A 22195-nucleotide genomic window follows, 5' to 3' on the forward strand; every position below is an offset into this window, starting at 1 on the left:
CTCCGGTCACTGCAGAGGCGTGGGTGTGCTCCCCTGCCTGGCAAAGTGGATTAAAGGATCTGGCATTGCTGCAGCGGTGGTGTCGGTTGCAGCTGTGGCTCAGACTCAGTCCCTGGCCCGGGACTTCCGTTAATGCCAAGCGTGCGGCCGTGAAAAATAAAATCATAAAATAAAATAAACCATTTTGGAGTGTACAATCCAGCGGCATTTAGTACGTTCACAAAGTCATGCAGCCATGGCCTCTATCTAGTTTTCAAAACATTTTCATCATCCCTGAGGGAGGCTCCTCCCCGCCCCCACATTAAGCTGATCTTTTAAGGACCCTTTCAATTATGTGATCCTATGGCTCTAAAATAGGAACTCATCCCATTCAACTCCCTAAAAGTCCCCTCCAGGCCGCAGAGACCTTAAGATTATCCTGTAAAAGTAGAACATCTAAATATTTGTCCCTGACAAACACCGCGCTGGTGGCCGCTGGTGGCCGCTGGTGGCCGACTGGGGTTCCCCGAGCCAAATGCTCCCATGCAGATCGTTACACGCCTGGCCGGTGTTTTCCTGCCACTGGAAACTTCCATGACTGGGGCGCTTGTCCCCCACAGAGAGCGGCCCTGGCGGGGACACGGGGTTGATATGCGCACATGCCTTTGGCACCAGGACAAGACGTGGGATGTGCACTGTTTGTTTCTTATCACCTTCTGGAAAACCACTGTCCCTTTGATCCTTACCAGGAAAGGGGAGCGCTTTCCTAGGGCTTCAGATTCCCAGGCTGAGGGGGCATTTTGGGGGTGACCCCTGGGTGGAATGAACCCCTCCGTCTCCCCCATCCGTGGAGGAGAGGCCATGGTCCTGCAGTGGAGAGCCCTGACTTGGGAAAACGGCCCCTTTTCCCCCTCCGGGTCACAGCTGTTTCACTCCTCCAGGGAAAGAACTGGTGGTGAGGGGTGGATTTTGAGTGTTTTCTGGAGTTCCTTGTTGGAACAGAGATCCAGTACGGCAGTCCCACAGGTGAGGTCTAACATGCAGTCCAAGATGCGGCGGGGTGAGGAGAGCTCGGAGCACTTCTCACCTGGCAGTTCCCCCTCTGTCCACCAGGGGGCTCAGAGGGACGCCCCCAACCCTCAGAGCCCAGGGCGGAAACCTCCCATCTAGACTGTACGGGACGGGACGGCCAAGCCCCGGGGTTGACGGTTCTGGGAGTTTCTGGTTTTTTATTGGCATCTAGGTAACCAGGAACCGCCAGTGTATGTCAAGCAAACTGTTCTCTGGGAGACTCCACCCAAGTTCATGGCTTTGTTTTCCACTGCTTACCTGGAACGCAGCCATTCCCTACCCTACACCTCACCTGCTCACACCTTCTAGTCTTGGTGGCCCGGCCTCGGCCGCCCTGTGGCCTTCTTGGCTGCTCCATCCGCACAGGCATCCAAAGACTTTTCAAAGTCTTGTTTCCTCGCTCCTCAGGACCCTGGGGACAGCGGGCCTGCAGCTTAGGATAAGAAAAAACGTGTATGTGACCTCGGGGAGAAGGCGTGAAGACATCCGCTAGCTTTGACACTTTTTTCCAGTGTCTGGTTTTCTTCCTTCTTTCAACGGCGCGGTTTTGTACCTGGGCTTGGCTTTGCAGATGCTTTTGGAAGAAGAGCATCCTTGTGCCTTAGGACGCGTGTGTTTATGCGGCCCTGGGAAAACTGGGGTGGGGTTGTGTGTCTTGTGGTGTGTTTGCAAATGCAGAAAGGACAAATACCCCTCGTAGCCCCGGGAGATGGCAATTGATAAGGCCTGCTCGTCAACCCAGGTCCCGACGTCAGCAGAATCGCAGAAATAAGAAGAAAGAGACACAGAAATAGAGTGGGGATCAGGGGGCTACTGCTTTCAAGAGGCAAGAGCCACCCTCTGAGCCCACTCACGGTTTTTATTTACTAGTTTCTAGTTCCTTGTACGTGCAGGGGATACATCGGTATTTTACTTCAAACTTATAGGAAGCAAGATATGCTAGGACAGGGGAGTTCCCATCGTGGCGCAGTGGTTAACGAATCCGACTAGGAACCATGAGGTTGTGGGTTCGTTCCCTGGCCTTGCTCAGTGGGTGAAGGATCCGGCATTGCTGTGAGCTGTGGTGTAGGTCGCAGACATGGCTCGGATCCCGCATTGCTGTGGCTGTGGCGCAGGCTGGCAGCCACAGCTCCGATTAGACCCCTAGCTTGGGAACCTCCATATGCCGTGGGAGCGGCCCAAGAAAATGGCAAAAAAAAGAAAAAAAGATATGCTAGGAGAGTCATTCCGAAGCACACAAAGCAATCATAACTGTTTTAGCCCTCCCAGGCCGTAATTTGTTGTGTGCTTCCAGCCATCTGTGGCCTCTCCCACAAATCCCCCCAGGCTCCAGCCCTGAGAATGCCAGAGCTGAGGGTTTTCCATCAGCAACATCAGGGCTTCAGCAATCTTGTTTTCCTGATGCCATTTTTTGATGTTGTTCTCTTTCGTGTTGCCTCAAGGGTCATGAGAGTCACAAGACTTTGTATAGACTGACCTCTACAGCCACTCTACGGTGCCAGTCTTTCCTTTCCATTCTTTGTCACGTCGCATATTCATGCCTCCAACAGACAATGATAAGTGTAGCCACCCACCCTCCCTAGCCACCTTGGCACGAGTTGAAATATCCATAGCGGGGTTTTGACGGAAGATCCCCAGGGTCCCAGCTCCAGGGAACGGCTGGGGGATTCCAGGTTAGCTGCCCCTGCAGGAAACCAGTGGCTGGTACTCAGTTCTGGGGCTTCCTCGCAGCGAAGGCCACGGGTACCTTGAGGTGTTGCTCAGTGAGCCCCCCCTTGGGGGCAGGGGGTCTCTGAGAACAGATGCAGATTGGGGCCCTAGGGGTCCATCAACAGAGGGACAAGAGAACCTCTTCTGCGAGTCCTCAAAACCTTCGTTTCCCTCCGCATTGCTTTTTTCTTTTAGAGAACTTGGTACTTTTGGGTAAACCTGCGGCCCTATGTCTGCTTTTTAACATCTGATCGGGAAAACTTGCAGAGACCTAACGCCATCCTTCCATCCTGTACACGTGGGAGAGGGGACGGTTGGGTGGCTCTCTGCTCCCTCGTTTTCACCGGACCAGCCCTTTCGCTCCTTGAACGCCGTGTAGGCTTTGGAACCGCGCCGAAGTTCTGGTTTCTCATGTTTGTCTTCCATCTAGGTGCCCTTCGAGCGACTCGCAGCTGTCCTTATGGGCGCAGGCTCTTTGTGTGCCCACCGTGCAGAAAGACCCACTCTGGTGGTACCCCGGTGTCTGATGCACTTCAGGAAATGCAAGGTCTCAGCAATACAGGACCACGTCGGAAACCACGTCCACAGCGGCCACGGCCACGCGGCTCTGTCTGGGATGTGCGACTCACGGTTGCCTTTATGTTAATGTCCAAATGCACTTGTTCTCCTTAACGGTTAAAGCAGGGGTACCGCACACACTCCACAGGCCACCAAGAAGGCTGTTCCAGTCTAAATCACGTCCAGCCAGAGCCACTTCCCCATACCTCAACAGCGGACAGTTTCTTCTGTCATTTCCCCTTTGTGTCTGCAAATCTTTCGACACGACAACCCTTTGTCCTTTGCCGCCTGCCCTGGGTCCATCCTTGTCCCTTGGTGCCAGGCCTCCTTTGTTTATAGTGCTATATTTATCATATATAATTTTATATAGGTTTACAACAGATAACATTGTATCTAAGATGGAATTTTATAAGTATATAAAATATAAAAATATAAATATCATGTCATTTGTATACCTTTGCTATATATATTTGTATTATATACTTATATATTTATACTAAACACATTTAAATGTTAGATATTTTATCTTATATTTTGATTATATATACATTTTTATATATGCAAGTTACATTTATGAAGTTGCCTAATTATCTACACTGGGGGAAAACTAATCAGATGGACTGAGCAAGCACAGAGGTATGCGGACAGGGAAACTCTTTATAGGCTGTGTGTTTTATTAATTATACCAAACTGTCACACAGACATTGCGCATGTGTTTTTAGCCACAGTCTTAAAGCAGGTGGTGATGAGTGTCGTGAACAGTTACGTTCTGAGAACTTTGCTACGGAATTTTCTTTCTATCCTGAACACTGGGGACTACGGAGGCTGCGAAGTAAAACAATAACTTTCAGTTTTGACAGGGAGCGAACCTCGGAATGACCCCGTCACTAAACCTCCTTCAGTTAATTAGGGACACTCCAAAGTTTCAAGTTGCCACCATCTGGAGAGGCTATTTCTCAGCATTCTTAAAACATAGGACGTTCCTAAAAAGTTCCCCTTAAAAAAACCTCTTAGTTCATGTACCTTCGACTTACTTAAAGACTCCATCGTATCAAAATGGGCTGACAAATTTTCTAACAGAAATCACATGAACTTATTAGACTTTCAGTAAACCCAGGGGCAATAAAGATGTTATACTTAATCTTGATGCCTCTGAAGACAGGTCTGTAAACACGGAATATTTTCTGGATCACGTGAGCCTAAAATTCACTCGGGTTAGTTTCTGTTCTGTTTCTTTTTTTTTTTTTTTTTTTTGTCCTTTTTGCTATTTCTTGGGCCACTCCCGCGGCATGTGGAGGTTCCCAGGCTAGGGGTCGAATCGGAGCTGTAGCCACCGGCCTACGCCAGAGCCGCAGCAACGCCAGATCCAAGCCGCGTCTGTGACCTACACCACAGCTCACGGCAACGCCGGATCATTAACCCACTGAGCAAGGGGCAGGGACCGAACCCGCAACCTCATGGTTCCTAGTCGGATTCGTTAACCACTGCGCCACGACGGGAACTCCCTGTTCTGTTTCTGAGCCAATGTCCTTTAAGCCAATTAACTCGTGCTCATTTACGAGTGAATTGTGGTAAGACATCCGAAGGGAAAGACGTGTGTTCACAACCTCCACGTGGACATGCGTCCACTCAGAGATCTCATAGCTTCATTTTAAAACTTAGTCATGAACCAGGTGTTACAATATAACATTCACTAGTTTATAACCAACAGTTGGTGCAAGTTAAATTTAAAAGCTTCTTCTTCTTTTTTTATTTTTTATCTTTTGTCTTTTTAGGGCCTGCACCCAGGGCATATGGAGGTTCCCAAGCTAGGGGTCGAATTGGAGCTGTAGCTGCCGGCCTACACCACAGTCACTGGGGATCCAAGCCACGTCTGGGACCTACGACACAGCTCACGGCAATGCCAGATCCTTAACCCACTGAGCGAGGTCAGGGATCAAACCTGCGTCCTCATAGATGCGAGTCGGTTTCATTAACCACTGAGCCACGACGGGAACTCCTAGAAGCTTCTTTCCCGCTTTTTTTTTTCCTCCTCAGCCTCCGAATGGAGATGCTCCAGCTAAGGTACCGGTTCCTCAGAGCCCTGGTAGAACGTTGATACCTCAAGGTATAATGAGCAAAAAGCAGGTTCTCCTAGAAGGACTTGTTCCCCTGGGGTTCGAATTTTGACAAGATGTTTTATCAAGCCAGCAAAACCCGTTCTGAAGGAGCCTCGTCTTGGGAATTTTTCTCCAGAGTCTAAAGAATAGTATGGCCATTACAATATCTGCATATTAGCTTTGGTGCTGAAACCAGAACTGAAGGTGATCTAATTTTGTAGGATTCACCTCAAATGTCTACACTTAGGACCTGAACTTCTGTGTGCCATGTTCGCCAATTAAAATAATGTACCTTCTTGAACACACACACACAGACACACACACAAATGACAAAAGCCAACCTCAGTGCAAGAGGTTTAAAGCCACACCAATTCCAAAGGCCATCTTAGGCTCTTACTTTTATTAAACCAATAGACATCTTCCAACCCAAAAATCGTGCCTTTGCAGCTAGCCTAAAATATTGCCTAGGGATACTGAAACTCTGGAGGGGAATTCTCCAGCCAGATCCCCAGGCCAAAGGGGCCCGGGAGCTGCTGGATCTGCGAAGGAGAAGCCCCACACCAGCAGAGGGCCTGCAGACCCCAAGGCCCTGAGCGCTCTCAAGGAAGAGTTGGTGTGCCCGGGGTGCCAAAAGCCCAACTCTGACAGCGGGCGTGTGCGGCAAAGTGAGGGTTTATTTGCAGGGCATCAAGCAAAGGAGAAGGAGACAAGCCTCGGATGCCCTCCGTCTTGGTCTTCGAGTTGGGGGTGTTTTAAAGGGGGAAGAATGAAAAAACTGGGGTTAACCATTGTCTTATGACATGTCTACGACTTTTCTTAGTTTTAGGTGTCAGGATTCTCCAGTTGGCGACTCTCTGGCCAGGTGGTCCATGGCTCGGGGATCTGGGTGCTCACGCTGCCCTGGGAAACACCCCGAGTCTGTAGTTCCTGAGGATACAGCCGCAGCTACAGTGAGCGGATGATGTTGTGACAGCAACTGTCTCAGTTGTCTGTTTGATTAGTGTTCGCTTAGCACAGGTTGGAGTTCAGAGGTGACGAGAAAGGGCTTGAGGTCAGAGGAGGCAGTTTTGATAGAGAGATAAATCTTAAACTCGGGAAGGATCTTGGTGTCACTGTTACTGTTTTATCGGCACCATGGGAATCTCCAGCCCCTTGGGGAGATCAGCCACGCTGGTGTCAAGGTGTGTACTGTGTTTTCATGGTTATGCATTTGAATGGCTGATTTCATTAACACCAGATCCTAAGAAAGTGTCCCCAGAGGTGGAGCTATGTTGTGGTTAAAACTGGACACCCCATAAACTTAGACATGGCCGACAGCACCATTAAGGATGAGTTCCAGGAGTTCCCTGGTGGTGCAGCGGGTTAAGGGCCCACTGTTGTTACTGCTGTAGTGTGTGTTCCATCCCTGACCGCGGAACTTCCACATCCCTTTGGCATGGCCAAAAAAAAAAAAAAAAAAAAAAAAAGAGAAAGAAAAGAATGAATTCCATTGAATTAAATGGCAATTGATTTTAAACTAAACAAAAACATTTATTGTATTTATACTGAAAGATTAATTGGCTGAATAAAAGATCTGCGTGAAGGAAACACAGCAATGGGCTGAGAGTTCTGCTGGAAGTTGTACGTGTGTACACGACAAAGTGGCAGCGGGAAGGAAGCCCTGCTGGACGGTCCTCTAAGTACCCCTTGGTCGGAGGTGGTTTGTCCCCAAGGCCTTGTGATGGCCACAGCTCAGCTCACGCCCCACGGGGGAGGCAGGCAAGTCCCCACCGACCCCCTCTGAGTCCCGCTGGCTGTGGGGAGTCAGGGGCTGGCCCCGTTCTCCTGACTTCTCACCCAGTGTTCCAGAAACATCAGCCAGCAGTTCCATAGCTCATTAAATTGGGCTGAAGTTCTGATGCTTTGCAAAGCAAATTCTTTACTGCTGTTATAAAGGTCTCATTGCTCAAGGGTAATCTAGCAAAACCGCCAAGCCCCCTCCACTCCCCGCTGCTCAGATTTGCAAGGGCAACAGAAAGTATAGAGTCAACTTCAGAAATAACTGCACCCAGCCCAGAACTCCTTGGAGAATACATGCAAGTTCCCAGAAGGGGCAAAGGTGCCTCATAAGGCGCAGTCTGCTGCGCTGCTCCAGAGCCCAGTCGCTCGTGTTCCAACCCCCCCTCTACCACCCACCAGCCTGGGAGCTGGGAGTAGCCACTGGGCCTCCTGGGCCTCAGTGTCCTTGTCTGTTCAGGGAGGTGGGGGAGTGGGGAGCCATTCGTGGACTCCACTGCAGAGGGCGACAGGAAGTTAGTTGCAAAGCACTCAGAACAATGCTCGGCGTTTGTTCATTCCTCTCCCACTGTGTGCGGGGAACCATGCACACAGCACGAACAAAAGAGAGAGAAATCCTTACCCTCAGGGAGCTGATGTTTGGGGTAGGGGCAGGGGGTAGGCAGTGGACACTCAATAAGGTTAATCACCTCTAATTAGGTCAGACCTTTGCCAAGAAGCCACATGCTTTCTTGAATTCAGGGTCGTTCTTCCCATGGGCCTTTGACTGTGGGGTGAGAGCTCACCATCGTGGTTGTGGCCAGCCAGCGGCCATCTGTACACAAGACGTGCTGCCCAAACCGCCAATCTCCCCCCCTCCCGCCCCCGCTGGGGCGCCATCCTACCTGCCTGTCGATGGGAGGGCCGTGAGCTATGCATCAGCAGTGGACTGGTTCAAAGTCTAGTCAATCTGAGGTTGCGTAACGGTTGGCTGTGGCCGATCCCAGGGCCGGAGGCCGCCCAGCACTCATTAACGACCATCAATGATTACCCCCGGGGGTTTATTGTGGTGAGCCGGTCCAAAGCGTAACGGACCGTGGCCATGATCCAAAGACCGGCCCTGACGTCAGAGACGAGCCTCCCGGGGGTGGCTGAGGGCCCGGGCCTTTCTCCTCCCCAGAATTTAAAGCTGGGAGGTTCTGCCCCCAAACACCCAGCAGGGCCTCCCCACTGGGAACGCGCGCTGACCAGCGGGACGAGCCTGCAAAGCGACCCTTGGGTCTCGGATCCGACCTTCCTTGACCATCCAAGGAGAGAAAACGTAGGTAAAGCTGCTTCATTTCCATTTCTAACAAAGGGCAGAGCTAACAGGAACTGGTTTTTGTCTTCCTTCCAGCTGTGACTGTGTGGTGACGTGGAGCCCACACAGAGTGCGTGGCGTCTACCCGAGGGTGCCCGAGGTGCCGGTTCTGGTTCAGGAAGCCTGTGCTTTCTTGTTGCAGGCGACCTTGGCATCCACACCCCTTAGCTCGGCCCTGCAGGATGCCTCCTCAGCTCTCAAACGGCCTCAACCACTCGGCCAAAGTCGTCCGGGGCACCCTGGACAGCCTGCCCCAGGCCGTGCGGGATTTCGTGGAGAGCAGCGCCAAGCTGTGCCAGCCTGACCAAATCCACATCTGCGATGGCTCCGAGGAGGAGAACCAGCAGCTGCTGAGCCACATGGAGGAAGAGGGTGTCATCAAGAGGCTGAAGAAGTATGACAACTGGTGAGTCCCGCCCCGGCCCCCGTGGTGGCTTCCCTGTCCCCAGCGAGCGAGCTGCAGGTGGGAAGAGGTGGAAGAGGGGCTGTGTGGTTCGCAGGCTCTTGAAAAACTTAACCAAAGAGTCAGAAACGCATAGTCTTAATTTTATGATATTGGCAGAGCAGCCCAAGGTCTCAGGGAGAGGGCGCGTGCAGGCCCTCTTTGCATTTAGATCCTTGATCAAAACCAAGGTCAGACCATCCCTGTCCTCGACGACTCGCCCCTAGTCTATGAAAGGTCCCCCGACCGAGTGCCAGTCGGCGTGGCTGTGTCCACACGGACGGACCATCATCTGTGAGCCCGGCACCTGCCAGGTGTGGGAAGAACGTGCTAATGAGTAAACGGGTCCCATCCGGAAGGATGGGGGGTCCAGGGCATGGGGGGTAGCAGCACAGCCCTCTCCCGTCCCAACCTGGGTGTTTTTGATTTTTGCAGCTGGTTGGCTCTCACAGACCCCAGGGACGTGGCCAGAATTGAAAGCAAGACGGTCATCATTACTCAGGAGCAAAGGGATGCGGTGCCCATCCCCAGAAGCGGCCTCAGCCAGCTGGGTCGCTGGATGTCCCCGGAGGACTTCGAGAAAGCCTTCAATGCCCGGTTTCCGGGGTGCATGAAGGGTGAGTGAAACCTTTACCTGATTGGGTGAAATATCAGCGAAACTTTTCTCATCGATCTGGCCTCATGGTAGTTGTAATAGAACCTCCCGTGGCCTCAGCGAGCTTTAAATTCCGTGTGTGAAATGGGCCGTGTATTGACACTGCCCAGCGCAGTGTGGCTGGATAGACTGACTTGCGTGGCCATGGAAACAGTTTCCACGCACGCAGCGCGAAGACAGCTTGGAGGGACCCAGCTGCGCGTTGGTGAAAAGTCTTTCATTTGGGGGCTCTGTTCACTCTCCAGTGGGCTCCTCCAAATCGGGGAGGGGTGCCAGCGGCAAAGGGGCGTGTTGTCCAAGGGGGATCAGGAGGAGGGTCGCCGGGGACACCGGGGGTGGCGGCTGGGGAGTCCGGGGTGACCCCTCACCCGCTGCCCCCTGCTGCCCCCACAGGTCGCACGATGTATGTCATCCCGTTCAGCATGGGGCCCCTGGGCTCGCCCCTGTCCAAGATTGGCATCGAGCTGACGGACTCGCCCTACGTGGTGGCCAGCATGCGCATCATGACGCGGATGGGCTCGGCCGTCCTGGACGCGCTGGGGGCGGGCGAGTTCATCAAGGGCCTCCACTCCGTGGGGTGCCCCCTGCCTTTGAAAAGTAAGCAGGTGCATTTCCAAATCGACAGCTGGAGTTGGGAAAAAAGGCGTTTCCGTTGTTGCCCAGTGGAAACGCATCTGACTAGGAACCATGAGGTTGTGGGTTCGATCCCTGGCCTCGCTCAGTGGGTTAAGGATCCGGCGTTGCCGTGAGCTGTGGTGCAGGTTGCAGATGCAGCTCGGATCCTGTGTTGCTGTGGCTGTGGTGTAGGCCAGCAGCTACAGCTCCAATTAGACCCCTAGCCTGGGAACCTCCACCTGCTGCAGTTGTGGCCCTAAAAAGCAAAAAAAAAAGAAAAAAAAAGATAGCTTCAGCTTTGAACCCAGGTGGATGCTAATGTGGGGCGTGTCCTCCTGTGCAGAGCCCTTGGTTAACAACTGGGCCTGTAACCCAGAGCTGACGCTCATTGCCCACCTGCCCGACCGCCGAGAAATCATCTCCTTCGGGAGCGGGTACGGCGGGAACTCACTCCTTGGGAAGAAGTGCTTTGCCCTGAGGATGGCCAGCCGGCTGGCCAAGGAGGAGGGGTGGCTGGCAGAGCACATGCTGGTAAGATGCAGGAAATCCTAAATGTGCGAGGCAGGGGGCGGGGGAGGCAGGGAGGAGGCGTGTACCCCCCTCACTACAGTTCCTACCAGGCAAGAGCCTGTGGGCTCCCAGGACAGATGTAGAAACTCCACCCGTACTTCTGAGTGGCTCCCGGGCACCCTCCTAGGCCAAAGCATTGACCTCCGGGACAGAAGGGAGCCGAGAGCTTAAGGAGAAGTCTTGTCTCCAACAGATCCTGGGCGTAACCAACCCCGAGGGCCAGAAGAAATACTTTGCCGCAGCTTTCCCCAGCGCCTGCGGGAAGACCAACCTGGCTATGATGAACCCCACGCTCCCGGGCTGGAAAGTGGAGTGCGTGGGGGACGACATCGCCTGGATGAAATTCGACCAACAAGGTGACCCTTTGAGGCTCCCGTGCTGATGATTCGAATTGGCTCGCAGTGAGGTTTTGGCTTTCACGCGTCCAGGGTGTCGGGGTTGGGCTTCTTCCAGTTCTTGCCAAAGTGTGGACATCCGCATTCTGCCAGCCTTCTTTAACCTCCTGGCCAGTCTGGGTGGAAATGGGGCCCTGTATGGGTGTTCGTTTACACAGTAAATGGATTAAAACCTTGTGGTGGGACAGTGGTGAGGAAGAAAGAGTCTACATGACTAATAATGCTCGGACGAGAAAGGAGACGTAGACTCGAGGGAGGAGGGAAAAAATGAAAGATTTGAGAATCTGGGACAGAAACTAGCGTGGCCGGAACGGAGATTATTCGTCATGCCTTGCCTGGGACTTACCTCCACCGGCCGGTTTGAAACTCTCCAGGTAATTTACGGGCCATCAACCCAGAGAACGGGTTTTTTGGCGTTGCTCCCGGAACCTCTGTGAAGACAAACCCCAATGCCATCAAAACCATCCAAAGCAACACCATCTTCACCAACGTGGCCGAGACCAGCGACGGGGGCGTTTACTGGGAAGGCATCGACCAGCCGCTGGCCCCGGGCATCAAGCTCACTTCCTGGAAGGGCACAGAGTGGGACCCCAAGGATGGTAAGGCCCCCCGGGAGGCCCGGTGCCCCCACCTACAGGCCTGTGTGTCGGCAGCTGCTCAGGGCGTCTTCTCTCTGGCTGTTGTAGGGGAACCTTGCGCTCACCCCAACTCGCGGTTCTGCACCCCTGCCAGCCAGTGCCCCATCATCGACCCTGCCTGGGAGGCCCCGGAAGGCGTGCCCATTGAGGGCATCATCTTCGGAGGGCGCCGCCCTGCTGGTGAGGCTCCCCTGCCCTCGGGCTGGGTGCTCGGGGTATCGCTAGCCGAGTGGGGGGGGGAGCGTGGTCCTCTTTCCTGTGACTTGTCGGAGGGTGCCAGGGATCCAGAGCTTCCCTCCCCAAGCCACAGGGGAAGAAGCAGGCCCCAGCGCAGAACCCCGTCTCTGGCTGCCCAGCACCCCTGGCTCCTGGGATGCTGTACCCGCCTTGACTTCAGCCTCCCGCTGTAACTTCGACGTGGCCGCATGTGCCCTTCGCTCTGGGGAGGCAGAATCAGCCCTGTTAGACAGACTCTGCTCTGCCGTCTCTCCATGTCTGAGATGCCGCCCCGAGGGCTCTGGGCATCGAGGCCGTTAAGGAACACTTCTTTCCTACTAAAGGCGTCCCTCTGGTGTACGAGGCTCTCAGCTGGCAGCACGGCGTGTTCGTGGGGGCGGCCATGAGGTCCGAGGCCACCGCGGCTGCGGAGCACAAGGGTGAGTCTCCAAGGAGGGCAGCGCTGCCCTTTCTTCTCTGTGTGTCTCTCTGTTTCTGTATGTCTCTCTCTGTTTCTGTCTCTGTGTGTCGCTCTTTCTCTCGATATATGTCTCTCTGTGTCTTTATCTCTGTCTGCCTGTCTCTTTCCATCTCTGTGTGTCTCTCTCTATGTGTCTTTCTATCTCTGCCTCTCTCTGTTTCTCTGTCTTCTCTCTGTCTCTGTGTGTCTACATGTCTCTCCGCGTCTCTCCATCTCTGTCTCTGATGTCTCTCTGTCTCCCTGTGTCTCTTTATCTCTCTCTGTCTCTCCATGTCTGTCTCTGTCTTGCTGTCTCTGTGTCTCTCTGTGTCTGTGTCTCTGTCCTCTCTCTGTCTCTGTGTTTCCCCATGTCTCTCTGTCTGTCTCTATCTCTCTTCCCTGAGTCTCTGTCTCTGTGTCTATCTCTGTTTCTCTATCTCTCTCTTGCTGCTTTTGTCTCTGTGTCTCTCTGTGTCTGTCTCTCTGTTCTCTCTCTGTCTCTGGGTCTCCCTATGTCTCTGCATCTCTCTGTCCCTGTCCTTCCCCGTATCTCTCTGTCTCTCTGTCCCTGTGTCTCTCTGTCTCTGTGCTCCTCGCATCTCTGTCTCTCTGTACCTGTGTCTCTCTGTCCCTGTCCTTCCCCGCATCTCTCTGTCTCTCTGGCCGTGTGTCCCTCTGTCTCTGTCCGTCCCCGCATCCCTCTGTACGTGTAGGGAGGCAGAGAAAGTCACGGGGCACGTCAGCGGTAAGTGGCGTGCCCGGCGTCCCGTGGGGCATCCCTCACCAGCCGAGCCTCCTGTCTGCAGGCAAAGTGATTATGCACGACCCCTTCGCCATGCGGCCGTTCTTCGGCTACAACTTCGGCAAATACCTGGCCCACTGGCTCAGCATGGCCCAGCACCCGGCGGCCAAGCTGCCCAAGATCTTCCACGTCAACTGGTTCCGGAAGGACAAGGACGGCAGGTTCCTCTGGCCGGGCTTCGGCGAGAACTGCCGGGTGCTGGCGTGGATGTTCGACCGCGTCCAGGGGAAGGGCGGCGCCAGGCTCACGCCCATCGGCTACGTCCCCGAGGAGGCCGCCCTGGACCTGCGGGGCCTGGAGGCCATCCGCGTGAGCGAGCTCTTCCAGGTCTCCAAGGAGTTCTGGGAGGAGGAGGCGGACGAGATCCACAAGTACCTGGAGGAGCAGGTGAACGCAGACCTGCCCTACGAAATCCAGAGCGAGGTCCTGGCCCTGAAGCAGAGAATCAGCCAGATGTGACGGGGCCCAGGCCACCCCGCCCACCCGCCCCCTGCCCTCCGGACGGCGGAGCCCAGAGAGGGTGCTTCCCGACCTCCCACCGCCTGCAGCACCGCAATGAGCACAGCCCACGTTTTCTGATAAGACCCCAGAGTAGGGCTAGTAACAATGAGGTCAGGAAGTGAGATCTCAGCACGACTCCAGCCTTCACGATCCGGCACGATGGTTCAGCCTAGGGACACGCAGGCACAGGGTCTCTGGTTTTGCCCTTCTGCTGTAGCAGGGAGCCAGAATGCCCAGACTGCTTGAGCTGTATATACGCGTATGTGTCAGTGTGTGTGTCCGCAGACGGTCGTCTGCGACGTATTTAACACCTTTGGAAAAATCTTGGGCGAGATTACTGCTAGTTGTTACTAGAAAGTCATGTGGCTTTGTCATTAACACGTGTGTTTAAATTATTTTTATATACTGTGGTTCCCTGCCTTTACATAATTTCCACGATTCCCCCTCTCACTTCTTAGAAAAAAAATCACAAAATAAAGTTTTATAGAAAAGTTGGCTTTGTTGACTTGGCGTTTCTTACCTTTTTATTTTTTTGTCTTTTTGCCATTTCTTGGGCTGCTCCCACAGCATATGGAGGTTCCCAGGCTAGGGGTTGAGTCAGAGCTGTAGCCACCGGCCTACGCCAGAGCCACAGCAACGTGGGATGCGAGCCGCATCTGCAACCTATACCACAACTCACGGCAATGCTGGATCCTTAACCCATGGAGCGAGGCCAGGGACCGAACCCGCAACCTCATGGTTCCTAGTCGGATTCGTTAACCACTGCGCCATGACGGGAACCCTCTGGTTTTTCTTATTTTGAAGCACCGAGAAGAGGGGACCCAGATGCAGTCCTTAGAGAGCAAACCCACTCCAAAGAACTCAGGGCATCAGGTTCATTCCGATGCAGGGAGCGACTCGTGGGCGAGGGGGGGAGCAGGATGGAATGAGATGGGGGCGGGGGGGGGCGATGAGCAGCAAGAACGTCACGCATCGGTGACATGGCACCACGCTTTGGGTTTTCTGAATTAACCACTGGTTAGCTCCTGGATGCCACTAGAGAGTGCCCTTTAGTAAGCCCACAAACCTTTAAATGGTGGGTCTTGTGTGACTGGAGGGGGAGAGTTTAAAATGCGCTTTTTGACAAAGCCTGGGGGCTCGGCTTCCACGAGAATTATATCCTGGCCAATTTCACAGCCTTTTGGCCATACACTCTTTTTTGAGCAAAGCTTTTCTCCACTGTCACCCGCAGGGGAGGAGAGGAGAGAAAAACGTCCTTCAGAAGAAACAGCAGAAGGGCTCTCCGGGCATTCATGGAGCACCTTCTGTATACAGAGCATCGTGTCGGTGTCCATGGGGGGCTGCCCTGCGACGAGCAGCTGGCGTGGTTTGGCCTCGAGTCCCCCCCGGGTCCTGGCGTCTACTGGGTGTTCTCCCGGAAATCCAAACCACCGCGCGCTGGGGGGGCCACACGCGTCCTGCAGATCAGCGCGACCTTCTCTGGTGGCCGTGCTCCCTTCCGGGCGCCCCCATCACACCCCCCAGTGGCGTGTTCCCGGGTGGTCCGGATGCCTCGGCTTTGCTCCATGCCACCTCTCACAGCTGCGACTTGCCTGCTGCTCTAAACTCCTCTGTGCCCCGCAGCCTCCACCTGGACGATCAAGCCAAGATCCCCCCGATTTTGCAGGTGGGGGACCCGAGGCCAAGAGGGTCGGTGGGGGCTGGGAAAGAGCAACCAGCTTTCTTTCCCTTGAAGGAGCTGAGCGCCGCCTGGGTTCTGCCGACAAACTGTCATGTTCTGATGGCAAAACCACTGATGGGGAAAAATCATTTAATGGAATTAAATGCTATCTGCTGTATTAATTTAAATCAGCGGCTTTCAAACTTGTTTTTCCTTTCACTGCAGAACATCTGCATGACACATACTCTGACTCAGAAACCCAGCGCCTACAGGAGACAAAACCGGAGACCGCCCACCTAAGGCTGGGCGGGTGTCGGGACCCAGGCCCCTGGCCTCCTTTTTTCCACTCCCTGGGGGCTCTGAGGCAGTTCTCTGGACCCCTGAGAGGCGCTCCCCTCCCAGGATATAGCTTGGGCACCATTTTTAAAATGCATGCCTGGGCCCCGGGGTCCTGTTCTAGGCCCTTGGAGGGCCTCATCCATTTCCGAGCAAAGCCGGTCATCCCAGAATTCTGTGTGCCCAGTGTCACCCCCCCCCCCCCCAGCCAGCACACTTGCATATAACCGTGTTGCCACCCGGCCCAGGAAGCCTGGGGGACAGCCTGGAGGAGGTGCCTCAAATAGAATAAGAGTTTTCGGGGGCCAAAGGATTCAACACATGCCTAAGTCAGTTTCCCCTGTGCCAGCTGTGCTCCATGTCCTGGTTTCAGTGCGGGGCCCTGTCGCTACAATAATCAGGATACTCTGGTCTGTGATGGCGAATGTTGTTTTTGCTGCACCTGAGCCCACATGCGGCAGGAAGACAGACAAGGCCAAGGCTGTTTGCAGGTGGCCAGGCTGAGGCCCTGAGAGGGTGAGTGGCCCGTTGTTCTGGGTGAAATGGGGATGAGAATAAAAGCTGAGTCTCCGGGCTCCTGGTCCACCCCCTCCGTGGTCCATATACATCCAAATCAACACAGGAGCTGATGTCCTGTGTTGGAATCCAGCACCGAGCTGCCCTCTGACCTCCACAGGTTCCCGGAGCTCTGCTGGGGTCTGGGTTAAAGGCCAGAACACAGTAGGTACACAGCAAATATTGAACCAGGGCAACAAACCTATCGCTACGTTCACTCGAGCACCCGATGTCATCGGGGGACTGGGGGAGGTGGGCGGGAGGGGCTGGGGGCTCTGGGCTCTGGGACTGGCAGGGCCAGCTGCCTCCCTCCCTCCCTCCCTCCCTCTCCTCAGGCCCACCCGACCCCAGAGCCCTGGTCTGCTCAAGCTCCCGGCCCTCTGGCCACCACACTGCACCTTCCACGATCCTTCCAGAGCCTTTCGGCCACAGGCACGGGCTCCGGTGGCTCCTGGGGCTGCTCCCCTGCCAGACGGCACCGGGCCAGACCGTGACCTCGGCTGTGTCCTCGCTGCCATCGTCAGCAGTTGCAACAGCAGGCAGCTAAGTTCCAGCATCTATGGGAAAGGGCTGGCTGCCTGCTCCCACCTCCTGCCCTCTTTCCTTCCCTGGGGGCAGTCGATACAGATGACCTTGGCCTCAGCCCAGCTCTGCCTCTGGCCAGGGGTGTCAGCTAAAGTGACATCCTCATCTGCGCCTTGGGGTAATAATACCCCTGCTGGCATCCAACGGGGACAAAATGTAATAGCCCAGCTCCGTGTAGATGCCGGGTCTGCAGGGTCTGGATGCGTGTCACCACCCTCCCTCTGCCTGCGGTGAGCCGCAGGTGCCGGCACAACACTCCGAACCTCAGTGTCCTCAACTGTAAAATGGGCTCCACTCTAGGCGGGGCAGATATTCAATACGCGGGGCTGGAGGAAAGAAGCCGAAGTCTTCCCATGCTGGCCGATGGGGAGCTGCGGCCCCAGCCCCCTGACTGCCCCCTACTCGCCATCTCACCTCTTCCCCTGGGTCTCCCGGGCCTTCCCACATCTGGCTCTGGGTTTTTACTTCTCCCACTGCCCTTTTTTTTTTTTGTCTTTGAATGGCCCCTCCCATGGCACATGGAGGTTCCCAGGTTAGGGGTCGAATCGGAGCTGCAGCTGCCAGCCTACGCCACAGCCACAGCAACGCCAGATCCGAGCCACATCTGTGACCTACACCACAGCTCACGGCCACGCCAGATCCTTAACCCACAGAGTGGGACCAGGGATCGAACCCTCATCCTCATGGATACTAGTCAGGTTCTTAACCCGCGGAGCCACAGCAGGAATTTCTCCCACTGGTTTTTAAACATTTTGAACATCACTGCTGACCCAGCCCCACCTGGATGCTTTGATGCTGTACTAACCCCCTGACTCAGAACTTGGCCTCTAACCATGGAGCTTGGTCAGGGAGAGGAAGCCCTCTCTCTGGTTGAGTCAGCTGACCTCAACCCAGGGGACCGAGAAAGTTTCCTCCATGGGGTAAATTGGGGGCTTGAGATGGGGACAAGTGTCGGAGGGGCACAATCTTAAGTGTGACGTTTCCTGCTATTCCGAGGTTTTGCCTTGAGTTTTCTTGAGGAGGAAGCTGAGCACAGCTGGGCCCTTGTTAAGTGTTACCTCCCAGGACCACAGTCCAGATGTCGAGAAGCACGGCCGTGGTTCTGATCATCACCGAGCTGCTCCCACACACCATGTACTCTGCCATCTGGGACCCCCAGAGCCCAGAGCTTTCTCTGATGCCGCCGAGCCGGGCTCCAGGGCATCCCTGGTCCACAGGCGCACCGAGGCGGGGCCCAGAGCACACTTGCCTGGCTGACGGCTGCCACAGCTTTGCGCCAATTCTCACTCCTGGGGGCTCGCTTGTCTGCCACCTGCTCGGTGCCATGTGGCCCCCGGGGAACAGGGCATGTCGATGTGTGACCATACACCAGGCATGCCAGCCCCAGCGACGGAATCTTTCTCCCGGCGAAGCAATTTGAAGCAAAATACGCTGTAAATATTTGTTCAGCCCAGGAAAATGACTTTAATTGCATAATTAAACTTGATGTAGATGGCTATTTCCGGACAGTACGACTGGGGAAAAGCTGAGACCACAGCTGTCCCTCTGAGTTTGTTGACTACAGGGGACGAACGGCGTATTTGTAGAGACTTTGCCCTGGCCTCTGCCTTTCCTCTGAGTCATGAGGGTTTTGAGAAAAGTCAGGGGAGGCGGAGGAAGAGGCCTGGTGGCTGCTGGAGAAAGGAAGGAGGGGCGACGTCCCCAACTCAGAGAGCCAACAGCAAGGGGACCCCCCAGGCCTCAGGCGGGATTTGCACTGTGTATTGCAAGCCTTCTAATGTACATGTCATCTTCCATGGCAACCGGTAACTCGAGCACAGGATCAACACACTGAAGTGGGAAAAAATTACCAGACTGAACGAAATTTGCTTCAGAAGCAAACATTGCCAGCCGACCACTAATTAAAACCCGGCATTCCTCGCAAAGGTAACCACACGAATACCATCCTAAGTGGCAGAAGCTGGCATGGCCACAAAAGACATACTCCATGTGGTTCCATTTATAGGACATGTCCAGAACAGGCAAGTCCACAGATAGAGAGATTTGTGGTTTCTAGGAGTCACAGGAAGGAGGCATAGGAGCGAGTGTAGGGTTTCTTGTGGGGGTGATGAGAACGTTCTAAAATCAGATTGTGGTAGTTCCCCTTGTGGAATAGCAGAAAGGAATCCGACGAGGAACCATGAGGTTGCAGGTTCGATCCTTGGCCTCAGTGGGTTAGGGATCTGGTGTTGCCATGAGCTGTGGTGTAGGTCACGTGCAGGTGTGGCTCGTATCCTGCATTGCTGTGGCTGGCATGTAGGCTGGCAGCTACAGCTCTGATTCGACCCCAAGCCTGGGAGCCTCCATATGCCGCAGGGGTGGCCCTAAAAAGCAAAAATAAAAATAAAAATAAAAAATGAAATACAATCAGATTGTGGCGAAGTTTGCCCGATCCTGTGAATACATTTAAAACCACCTGACTTGTACATTTCAAGGAGGTAAATTTAATGGTCTGTGAATTAAAGCCCCCCAAAATGATTGAAAAAAGAAGAGATTCTGTAAAATGAAAATCTCGCTTAACTTGCATTAGAAAGCAAGCAGGTGCCTGCCAAAGGCTCTGAGTCGAGGGGGGCATTCGCCTTGTCAAAAAGGGAGATGGGAAAGGATGAGGGCGAGGCAGCCCAGCGGGTGTCTCTCCCGCAAAGAGTCAGGGGGATTCAGAGAAAAGGGGAAAGGGACAGACTTTCTCATTGTGGACTTCAGTGCCACTTAATGCCAGGCCTGTGAACCTCTTCGCATCAGCAGGATCATGGCAGAAATCATCTCGGCAATTGCCAGAGGAGAAACAGGCTGGAGAACAGCAGCCTGCAAAAGTCGACGCAGCCAGCAGGTGGCAGAGCTGGGTCCCCAAATCCCAGCTGTCCGTCCGTGCCCGGATCCCAAATGGGTCCTCAGCAGAGGGAAGACTCCCACCCCAGCTATGACAGTGGATCAGAAAACTCGCACAGTGAGAGGGCTCATGTCACCGCCCAGGAGACGACTGAGACGCAGGTGCTCTGGACACAGAGGCTCCAGACAGGCACGAGAGCTCACTCCCCTCCCTGGCATCAGAAGCCTGCAGAATGGACTCCGGGCTAGGGAATGCATGTCACTGCAGCCACTTGACCCCTGCTGCAGCCTGGGGACAGACGCTTCTGCTCTGAACCTCGGTTTCCCCAGCTGCACAAGAGTGCCCTGCCTGGCCCCCAGGAGGTGTCCCCCCTCCAGTCTGCCATAAAGTCAAAGCCATGTGGATTTTTGGTAGAGACCCTGAGAACTGGGATTGAGTGAGCCCAGGTCCAGGTGTGGGGACAGTGACAAGGTGGAGAGCATGGGCTGACTTCAGGGATGGGAAGGGCACGTGCTCCCGACGCATTGTCCACCCACGGCTCATCAGCACGCCTGCAATCCCACCCTCAGGGCGCCCGGTTCCTGTTGGTCCGGCTGCCTCTCACCTACTGCTAAATTCTCCCAAAGCCAGGACCCAGATCATGGGCACACCCTGAGGCCCCTGGACCCTCCATCCTGGCCCAAAGCCTCGCCCCCTGTAGGCCATAGAGGAGAGATGGACACTCATGAGCTGGTTTTGCCTTCAGGGATGGGGGTTCAGACGATGGGGTATTTGGCCCTTAGCATCTCCTGGGGAGGGAGGGACCCCACTCTGTGGCCCATGGCAGCTCTGGGACCTTATCCACCAGAGGGGTACGGGCATCTGGAAGATCTTGACTGTCAATCAAGAGCCAGACCCTGGAGGGTGAGGGGGTCAAGGCTACTTTCCAGGTCTGGGTGAAGACAGCTCTGGGGACCCCCCAGCTCACCGTGAAATCCTCTGCTGTGGCTGAGGCTCCTGAACCCGGGTGGGTGGGCACCCTGGGAGACAGGCACAGCCCCGGGATTGGCCCTAACCCCCCATCCCGCAGCCCCCCATTAATAAACCAATGCCCTCCGAGGTGAACTCTGGTCTGGCCTCGGTGGGCACGGAGGCTGTTTGTCTGAAATCTGGGCGAGAGTTTCATCACCACTGAGAGCAGAGGCCGGGGAGCCAGGGGCCACGGTGACTCAGGCGGCAGCTGCTCCCTGTTATGTAAAACGGAGCTCAGAGCCATTAGCCGGGAGGAGGTGAAATTTACATTTTGAATTAACTCGGATCATCAGATGCTTCCTCTCGACCCAGGGAAATGAAACATAACATGGGAGGGAGCCGTGGGCTGGGAGGCAGGGGCTCGGCCAACTGTGCCAGATTGGCTGTTCCTTTTTATTTTTTTCAACAGGCTGCAGGCGAAAGGGGACCAGAGGACACTGCCTGCTTCAGAGTCAGCCTGGGAGGGGGAAGGCGATGCAAATGGACGTAGTCTTGCTCTTTTTTTTCCCTTGGACCGAAGCACAATAAATCTGAAATTCTGATCTGTCCAATTTCCTCCACCTCTTCCTCCCTAATAATGGTTATTTATTGAGCTCTTATTATGTGCCTGGCACTTGGCTAAAGACTTCAGAGATAAGGCAGAAGTGAATCTGTCCCCCCTTCCACCCCTCTCTTTATTTCCTAGCAGGGAGGGAGTCTGAGGGCAGAAGTGAAGAGAGAGTTTTATGAACAGCGCAGCGCTCCGCGGCTCCCGGTCAGAGGTTTGGTTTGTTTGTCAGAGGCACTGCTCGGGAACCAGGGGCCTGAAACCCACCCCCTGACACTAAAGCACCGTGAAACCCACCGCCCTCCCCCAGGCTCGCTGTGAAGGGCGCCCCCTGTGGTTGTGCAGCACGACCTCCTCCTAGGCGTCCAGGCCAGCGAGGGTCTGCACGGCTGTCTGAGCCAGAGCAGGGCTCACAGCCTGGGCCTCAGCGGGCGAGACGAGGTGTCTGCCCCTTCCCGGGGCCTCTGAGGGTGTCTGTGCTCAACAGCCAGTGAGACTTCCCTCCCTGGAAAGGATGGCCTGACTTTGTCCGGAAGAGGCCTGCTGTCACTCAAGGGGCCCTCCCCTCCACAGCTCCATGGGGTGGCCCTTTATCGACCCGGTCTTCCTGGCTTCACAGACCGATCGACCCCTGAGAACAGGTTATAATCCAAGCTGCCTTGACTCGACTCGATCCAACTTCAACTCTTTCATGTCCGAACTCAGATGGTCAGGGGTTAAACCTCCTGGAATCACAGGTTGCTGCAGGTGCCCGGCGCCCCTCTGGTGTGGGTTGCAGTCACCCCACAAATGTAGGGGGCAGCGAC

General features: G+C 54.7%; 1 protein-coding gene and 1 long non-coding RNA gene across 3 annotated transcripts; one reads left to right on the forward strand and one right to left on the reverse strand.

Annotated features, from left to right (window-relative positions):
• On the reverse strand, positions 5789-8187 carry LOC110257401. Its single transcript, XR_002339957.1, has 2 exons — positions 8078-8187; positions 5789-6845 (listed from the first exon to the last, which is right to left on the reverse strand). It is a non-coding gene; the product is annotated as an uncharacterized LOC110257401 (long non-coding RNA).
• PCK1 (phosphoenolpyruvate carboxykinase 1) lies at positions 8305-14321 on the forward strand. Of its 2 annotated transcripts, none has more exons than XM_005673043.3 (10): positions 8305-8493; positions 8675-8938; positions 9410-9591; positions 10023-10226; positions 10588-10775; positions 11008-11170; positions 11584-11808; positions 11896-12027; positions 12408-12503; positions 13330-14321. In XM_005673043.3, the coding sequence occupies exons 2-10, from the start codon at positions 8715-8717 to the stop codon at positions 13782-13784; spliced, it is 1869 nt and encodes a 622-aa protein (XP_005673100.1). In that variant the 5' UTR covers positions 8305-8493; positions 8675-8714; the 3' UTR covers positions 13785-14321.

This window comes from Sus scrofa, chromosome 17 (assembly GCF_000003025.6).
Source record: "Sus scrofa isolate TJ Tabasco breed Duroc chromosome 17, Sscrofa11.1, whole genome shotgun sequence".
In the NCBI taxonomy this organism is placed as follows: Eukaryota; Metazoa; Chordata; class Mammalia; order Artiodactyla; family Suidae; genus Sus; species Sus scrofa.